The following is an 8,735-nucleotide window of genomic DNA, read 5'->3' on the forward strand; positions in this document are numbered from 1 at the left end:
AGCAGCAGCTACCACAACAGCCCAAGATTCTTCACTGAGCAATCGAAGGAAAGCTGTGCCCCGTGGCGCAGAGTGTTAAAGCTGCAGTACTGTAGTTCTAAGCTCTGCTCATGACCTGAGTTCGATCCCTGGTGGAAGCTGGGTTTTCAGGTAGCTGGCTCGAGGTTGACTCAGCCTTCCATCCTTCTGAGGTCGGTAAAATGAGTACCCAGCTTGCAGGGGGGAAAGCGTAGATGACCGGGGAAGGCAATGGCAAACCACCCCGTAAAAAGTCTGCCATGAAAACGTTGTGAAAGCAACGTCACCCCAGAGTTGGAAACGACTGGTGCTTGCACAGGGGACCTTTCCTTTTCCTGCCTACTGTGGCAGCCAATTTGCGGCTGCATCCAACATGCTATCTCAGAATTCCAATGGTAGCCATTGGCCCAAAAAGGCTGGGGACCCACCCACGGCTTTTTTTGTAGCAGGAACTCCTTTGCATATTAGGCTACACCCTCCCTGATGTAGACAATCCTCCTAGAGCTTACAGTAGGCCCTGCAAGAAGGGCCCTGTAAGCTCCAGGAGGATTGGCTACATCGGGGGGTGTAGCCTAATATGCAAAGGAGTTCCTGCGACAAAAAAAGCCCTGGGACCCCCAACCTAGATGCTAACAGAAGCCCGGCAGAGACGCATGGCCACCACTTTTTTGTAAAATCCGCCAAGAACGTTTCAATTACAGCAGATGCGCAGCGACCTTGGAACGATGTAAACTCCCCAGTTCCAAAATAGATGCTGTTTAAATACATAATACGTCGGGTACGGTGGTTGGACCAAAAAAGGATTTTTAAACAACATCCTCAAACACGGAAATAAAATGGAACGATGCGCCATCAACCAAAGCAAACAAGCCATGAAGGTACGGCGATATTAAGGGATAAATATTTAATGAATATTTATAGTTTTAAAAAAAAAATAAATGGCAACTCAAACATCGATGTTGTTCACAGAAAAGGGAGCGATCAATTACGGCGACGGGCAGCTCTCGACTGAATTGCATTATAAGATGTAAACGGAGTCCATCAGCCACTGAGTCGAGACTAATTTCACTTTGGGCTTAACAGCAGACTCGCAAATCCAAGGGCAATGGTGAACTCAATGCTTTGTTAAATATCCCAGCGCATACAGTACCACATTGATGAGTTGAGGATAAAATTAAAAAAAATAGTTAAACGAGCTGAAAAAAATTATGGTTAATATCGGCACGGTTGCACGATTCCAACATTAGCGGCTGATGCAAAACGAGCTGGTAACAGAACGACCTTTAGAACGGACAAGCCAGAACCGCACTAAAATGATTGCAAGTAACAAGTTCTTCACCTACAGATCACAGCCTGTGATTTATAAACAGGCAGCCTTTCCAGAAAAGAGAGAACCTTCCATCAGCTTTAAAACTTAGGTGCTTAACCATCTTGAGAGACACTGAGAAGAGAGCCAGTTTGGTGTAGTGGTTAAGTGTGTGGAGTCTTGTCTGGGAAAACCAGGTTTGATTCCCCACTCCTCCACTTGCACATGCTGGAATAGCCTTGGGTCAGTCATAGCTCTTCTAGGAGTTGTCCTTGAAAGGGCAGCTGCTGTGAGAGCCCTCTCGGCCCCACACACCTCACAGGGTGTCTGTTGTGGGGGAGGAAGGTAAAGAAGATGGTGAGCTGCTCTGAGACTCTGAAATTCAGAGTGGAGAGTGGGATATAAATCCAATATCATCTTCTTCTTGAGAATACTACAGCGCAAGACAAAAGTTGAAAAGAGGTATTGTGAAAGACCTCTCTGCCTGAGACCTTGGGAAGCGACTGCCAGTCTGAGTAGACAATTCTGCCTTTGATGGACCAAGAGTCTGATTCAGCAGAAGGCAGCTTCCCATATGATCCTGAATCACAACAGTTTGATGGAAAATAGGTCTCGGACAGTCTTACTCTTCTAACACTTCGTATATTCCTGGCTTCTTTACCTGACACAGTCTTCAACATTCAGTACCTCCTAGAGGGAAATTAACATGTTTCGCCTTTGCTAGGCTGCTGGATAAACCCTCTCCTCTCAAATGTTTAAATTAATAGTTCTTTACACTTGGGGCCTACTTACAAGCAGGAGCTCCTTTGCATATTAGGCCACACACCCCTGATGTAGCTAATCCTCCAGGAGCTTACAGGGCTCTTAATACCGGCCCTATTGTAAGCTCCAGGAGGATTGGGTACATCAGATGCATGCGGCCTAATGTGCAAAACAGCTCCTGCTGGAATTCCACCCCTGCTTACAAGCATGGAACAATGCTGTGGCCCCACTTACAAGCACAGACCAATCAAGTTAATCACTGGCTCTCTTTCTGATTATCAAAACAATCATGGTCTCCTGAGCACGTGCAGATTGAGAGACTGCCTGTATCACTGGTTGGACACATGCCTCTGTGAAACTGTATTTTGAGCAGCGGTTCCAAAATTAATGATGGTGATCTGAAGAAGGGAGAGCCTCTTGAAACACATCCAGTTTAAACCTGGGAGATGTGTCGTCACTCATATAAAGCCAAGAGCTCAGAGGTACACTACTGGAAATTGACCAGAGTTTATCATCTATCTAAAGTCAAGAGCTCAGATGAACTCTACTGGAAATTGACCAGATTTTGGAAACTGACTTGAGACTTCTATACCGACTTCTGTTGTTGCATTCTAGACATGAATTATGGCTCTGGAAATGTAACTTTGTATTGCTGAGCGCATAAGCATATGAATAACAATAACACACTAATTTAAATAAGATACAGTGTTATTTTGTGGTTCCTCAAACTGTACACTGTAGTTTCATGCTTTGCTATGTGAACCTCTATGTGAGGCCTGGAGATCTCCTGGATTAACAGTTGGCCTTCAGACTACAGTTGCCAGCTCTGTGTTGGAAAAAAAATACCTGGAGACTTCAGAGGTGGATCTGGGAGAGGGTGGGGTTTGGAGAGGTGATGGGCCTCATGGTCCAATGCCATAGAGCCCACCCTTCCAAGCAGCCATTTTCTCCAGAGGAGCTGATCTCTGCCAGCTGGAGAGCAGTTGCAAAAAGCAGCCTTCCTAGCCTTACTAGCCTTCCTAGTAAAGAGTATTACAAAAAGCTAATTTATCTGTAAAAGCTTAATTTATGGTACATTAGGGAAGATATGGGATTTTTGTTTATTTAGATATAGTTTGGTTTAATATGATTTTTTGTTTAATTTTGCCTAATGTTGTTTTAATTATGTTATGAATACATGTAAGGATGCCTTCAAAAAAAAAAAGCAGAAGATCCCCAGGCCCCACCTGAAGGCTGGCAAACCCACTCCAGATAACAGAAATCAGTTGCCCTGAAGAAAATGGTTCCTTGGAGGGTGGAGTCTATGGCATTATGGTCAACTGAGGTTCCACCTTTCCCAAACTCCATCCCCAAAACTAGGAATTTCCCAACTCAGACTTGGCAAGCTTAACTAGTATTGAACTGAGGCACAAGCAAGAATTTGAAAGAAGATGAAGATATTGGGGGGGGGGGGCGGAGCGTAGCCACGAGCAATGGTGGACGCATGATCCTGCTGCTCCCTAAACCCCCTCCCGAAACTCACTAAAACGGACAGTAAAATCAAAAATAAAAATAGCGTCCTCACCTGACGACATTTTCTAAAACCTTTACAGACGTAGCGGTTACGGGTTTGAGACAATAAAGCTCCTACACCACGCTAAATTTGAGAGCAAAAAACCCGGCCTGTAAAATAGTCGGGACACTAAACGGAGAAAAAATGGCGGCGGCAAAATCGGGTGAGGCAGAAACAACAGAGGAGATGTCTATGGAAGCCTCTAATATCAAATCCTTACAAGACACCCTTCAAGAGTCTTTCCACTCCTCCCTCCAGAGCTCTTTTAAAGAAATGGAAGCTACTTTGTTAAAGACTCTGACTGAAAAAATGGAAGAAACTTTGAGACCAACAACACAGAAGCTACAAGAAATATCAGAAGCTCTGACTCTCACAGCACAGACTGCAGAATCAGCCACGAACCTCAGCAGGATCCTTAAAGATGACAGCAAACAAACTCAGGAAGACATAATGACTATGAAAGACAGAATGGTCACACTGGAATCAACAGTGAGACAGAATAATTTAAAATTCAGGGGGCTGGAGGAAGGATTAGAACAAGACTCAAATATTACAGACTTTATGTCCCAATGGCTCTCCTCAGTGCTCCATGTTGATAAATCCTTCCCAATAGCTATTACTAAGGCATACGGGCTGGGATCTATTAAAGCTGCAAATAAGCCTCTCCCAAGAGATGTTTTAATAACTTTGCAGGATTTAAGCATCAGAAACGCTCTAATGCAGGTGGCAAGAGAAAAAGGTTTCTTGGACTTTAAAGGCTCCCATATTCTTGTCCTCAATGATGTACCTGCAGAGGCTCTCAACATCAGGAAATCACTGAAGCCAGTCACCAAGCGCTTGCAAGAAGCCCAGGTAAAATATCGTTGGAACCCAACAGGGAAACTTTCTGTGCGCTACCAAGGCAAGACTTTTCAGGCATTTGATGAGCAGTCGGGTATGCTATTACTTAAAGCCTTAAAACTGGACACTAATCCAGATCTACCTACAAAAACACACAAAATAAAATTGCCCTTTTCTTCTCCTCCACTGAAGTCAAACAAGATTCCAGGATAAAGAGCACTAATCAACATTAGTGAATGTCTGTGTCTGAATACCAGCGGTGAGCTGACAGGGGACAGATTCAGTAAATTATATGGCCATGCCTTCACCTGCCTGTTGGTTATCTAAAGGGATATGTTGCAGGGTGGAATGAAGCAAATTTTGTATGTTATGAATACATGTAAGGATGCCTTTGCATTCTGTATGTTGAAATCGCTTAATAAAGACAATTTATAACTTCAAAAAAAAAAAGATGAAGATATTGGATTTATATCTCACCCTCCACGCTGAATCTCAGAGTGGCGCACAATCTCCTTTACTTTCCTCCCCCACAACAGACACCCTGTGAGGTGGGTGGGGCTGAGAGAGCTCTCCCAGAAACTGTCCTTTGTATTTCTCCCATGGGATCCAAGGAACAGGGCAAAGGAAGCTCTGGCTATTTCTTTCCTTCCCCAGAGGACTGGAGGGGGGGGGGAGCCTCAGCCAATAGAAGGAAGAGAGGCTTGGCTCAGTAGCTCTGCTGTGTAATTGAGAGAGCCGAGAAAAACAAGCTCTGCCTTTCCCCCTTCCTCCCCAAGGGAGGAGCCTCAGCCAATGGAGAAAATAGAGGCTTTGCTCTGTAGCTCCTGTGTGTTCGAGCAAGCCTTGCAAAGCAAGCTGTGACGCAGAAGGAAGCAAGAGAGAGGGAGAAGGAAGCAGGTGACAGGCAGTTGCTTGGGGACCTGATAGGAGCCCTCTGCAAGAGCTATGAATGACCCAAGACCATTCCAGCAGCTGCAAGCAGAGGAGTGGGGTATCAAACCCGGTTCTCCCAAGATAAGAGTCCACACACTTAACCACTACACCAAACTGGCTCCCAGCAGCTTCCAGGCAAGTTTGTTTGCGTATTCCTGTGTCTCTCCTGGACTTGATTTCTGTACCAGCAACTGTTTCCCCAACATAAGAGAAGCTGTGTTGGATCAGGTCAATGGCCCATGCAGTTCAATATTCTGTGTCACACAGTGGCCAAAAAACCCCAAGTGCCACCAATGGGGCCAGGACACTAGAAGCCCTCCCACTGTGCCCCCCCCCCCACCCCAAGCATCAAGAATACAAAGCATCACTGTCCCAGATAGAGAGTTCCAACAATACACTGTGGCTAATAGCCACTGATGGACCTCTGCTCCAGATGTTTATCCAATCCCTTCTTGAAGCTGCCTTTGGGTGAAGAAGTACTTCCTTTTATCAGTTCAAACCCGACTGTTCAGCAATATCATTGAATGTCCACGAGTTCTCGTATTGTGAGAAGGGGAGAAAAGTACTTCTTTCTCCACTTTATCCCATGCATAACCTGGTAAACCTCTTATCATGTCACCCCTCAGTCAACGTTTTTCCAAGCTAAAGAGCCCCAGCTTTTTAACCTTTCTGTTCCAACCCTTTAATCGTTCTAGTTGCCCTTTTCTGCACTTTTTCCAATGCTAAAACATTTTTTTTTAGGTGTGGTGACCAGAATTGTGCACAGTACTCCAAATGAGGCCGCATCATCGATTCATACAGGGGCTGATTTGTTTTCAATTCCCTTCCTAATAATTCCCAGCATGGCGTTGGCCTTTTTTATTGCAATCGCACACTGTCTCGACATTTTCAGTGAGTTCTCTACCACGACCCCAAGATCTCTCTCTTGGTTAGTTCACACCCCATCAACTTGTATTTATAATTAGGATTTTTGGCCCCAATGTGCATTACTTGGCACTTGACCCTCCCCCCAATGCTGGAGAGATCGAAGCTTTAGTTTTATGCCTGCTCCTGAGCACGTGCAGAGTGCATTTCTTGACGCACAAGACAAGCATAACCTGACATCGCAGAAGAAGCGCCTTCAGGGACTAGAATCCGCAGCAAGAGGCGCCAGGGTCAAGAATGCCCCCAACCCCTACTGTAACAGAGTCAGCCTCTGGCTTCTTTTCCCTAGTCCCCGAAGCCGCTCGGCTCGCTTTCGCGAAACCCATTCGGATAAAGTCGGCACAGTTCGGCTCAGCTTTCTTTTCTCCACGAGACTCGAAGCCGCTCGGCTCGTCTTCGTCCTAACCGAAGGACTTCGGATCCACTCGGGTCACCTTCCGCCACCAACCCGAAGTTCCTCGTGCTGAGCCCGAAGAACTTCGAACTCGCGGACGAAGGCAACCCGAGTGGATCCGAAGTCTTTCCGGCACACTCGACTCCTCCCCCTTTCCCGCCGCTTCTTCCCGAAGTGTTTCGGCTCAGCTTATTTTTGCCGCCGCCGCCACCCTCCTTTTCCTCAGCTGCCCCTCACCTTCATACGCATCAGGTTCTTGGACAGTTTGCTCTTCACGTCCCGAGCCATGGCAGCGGCGGACACGAAGCCTCCGTTTTCCGGAGCCGAAGGCGCCACTTGCTCTTTCGCACCAGGCCGCGGCTGACGGAGTGTCAGTGCGCATGCGCAGCTCCGGGAGAGCAGCTTGGTGACACGATCGGCTTCGGTTAGCGCCAGGGAGCATGCGCAGTCTTTCGGAGCATGCTCTTTGGTCCCAAGCGAAGCCGTTGGCTTTGACGTCTTGCCCTGGTGTTGCCCTCACTTAGAGTCTGCGCCTTTTAAAAAAGAAAAAAGAAAAGGATACAGGATAGGGAGAGTCTTCTAAGGTTGCCAACTCCAGGTTGGGCTACTCATGGAGATCCCGGGGGTGGAACGTGGAGACTTCAGGGTGTGTGAAGGGGCTGGGTGAGCTCAGCAGAGATGGGTTGCCAGCCTCCAGGTGGGGCCTGGAGATCTCCAGCTGGCAGAGATCAGCTCCCGTGGAGAAAATGGATAATAAAAGGGAATCACCGGAAACAATGCAACTTTCACAAAACAGTGTACAAATATATTTAGTGCAAACGGAATTGAACAAAAAGAACAGAACACTGAGTATACAGTATGAACATATGAAGCTGCCTTATACTGAATCAGACCTAGGATTGCCAATCCGCAGGTGGGGGCAGGGGATCCCCCGGTTTGGAGGCCCTCCCCCTGCTTCAGGGTCGTCAGAAAGCGGGGGGAGGGGAAGGAAATGTCTTCTGGGAACTCTATTATTCCCTATGGAGATTTATTCCCGTAGAAAATCATGGAGAATTGATCTGCTGGTATCTGGGGCTCTGGGGGGCCTATTTTTTGGGGGTAGAGGCACCAATTTTTCAGTATAGCATCTAGTGCCTCTCCCCAAAGTACCCCCCAAGTTTAAAAAAGATTGGACCAGGGGGTCCAATTCTATGAGCCCCAAAAGAAGGTGCCCCTATCCTTCATTATTTCCTATGGAAGGAAGAAATTGAAAAGGTGTGCCGTTCCTTTAAATGTGATGGCCAGAACTCCCTTTGGAGTTCAGTTATGCTTGTCACACCCTTGCTCCTGGCTCCACCCCCAAAGTCCCCAGATATTTCTTGAATTGGACTTGGCAACCCTAATCAGACCCTTGGTACATCAAAGTCAGTATTGTCTACTCAGACTGGCAGCGGCTCTCCAGGGTCTCAAGCTAAGGTTTTTCACACCTGTTTGCCTGGACCCTTTTAGTTGGAGATGCTGGGGATTGAACCTGGGACTTTCTGCTTACCAAGCAGATGCTCTGCCACTGAGCCACCGTCCCTCCAGGTGGGCCCTGGAGATCCCTTGCCTCCTCTTGGTGTTATGTGGAGCCTTAACTAAATGTTCTTTATACATGGAGAGATGCATGCTCTTCTATAGGTGCTGTCGGCTGATGAAGTATATTCTGTCGAAATCGCAAGGATTCCTGCCGTAAGCGGTTCCTCCTTACTTCCTCCGTGCCATTTGGAGTTGAACGCTGAGTTCAAAGGATTTTGCCCGCCCCTGTGTCTTTCAGAAGAAGCCGACGTTCAGGCTGCGGAAAGACTTTGTGGGGACATTCTTCATACCGTATGCTCAGCGTTCTGTTCTTTTTGTGCAATTCAGTTTGCACTAAATATATTGGGACACTCTTTGGTGAACGTTACATTGTTTCCGTTGATTCCCTTTTATTATCCCTTGAGTACGCCGGTTCCAGTTGTGTTTATCATTTTCTCCAGGGGAGCTGA

The 8,735-nt window shown here is 46.8% G+C and overlaps 1 protein-coding gene across 1 annotated transcript in view; it reads right to left on the reverse strand.

Annotated features, from left to right (window-relative positions):
• The window catches only part of MPHOSPH6 (M-phase phosphoprotein 6), a 33,733-nt gene extending 26,583 nt beyond the window's left edge, over window positions 1–7,150 (reverse strand). The window contains exon 1 of the mRNA XM_060254251.1: window positions 6,967–7,150. Within this exon, the coding sequence (XP_060110234.1) occupies window positions 6,967–7,017 (51 nt within the window). The 5' untranslated portion in view covers window positions 7,018–7,150. The remainder of the gene's footprint in view (window positions 1–6,966) is intronic.
• Between the last annotated feature and the right edge of the window lie 1,585 nt (window positions 7,151–8,735).

This window comes from Heteronotia binoei, chromosome 14, assembly GCF_032191835.1.
Source record: "Heteronotia binoei isolate CCM8104 ecotype False Entrance Well chromosome 14, APGP_CSIRO_Hbin_v1, whole genome shotgun sequence".
Classification (NCBI taxonomy): domain Eukaryota; kingdom Metazoa; phylum Chordata; class Lepidosauria; order Squamata; family Gekkonidae; genus Heteronotia; species Heteronotia binoei.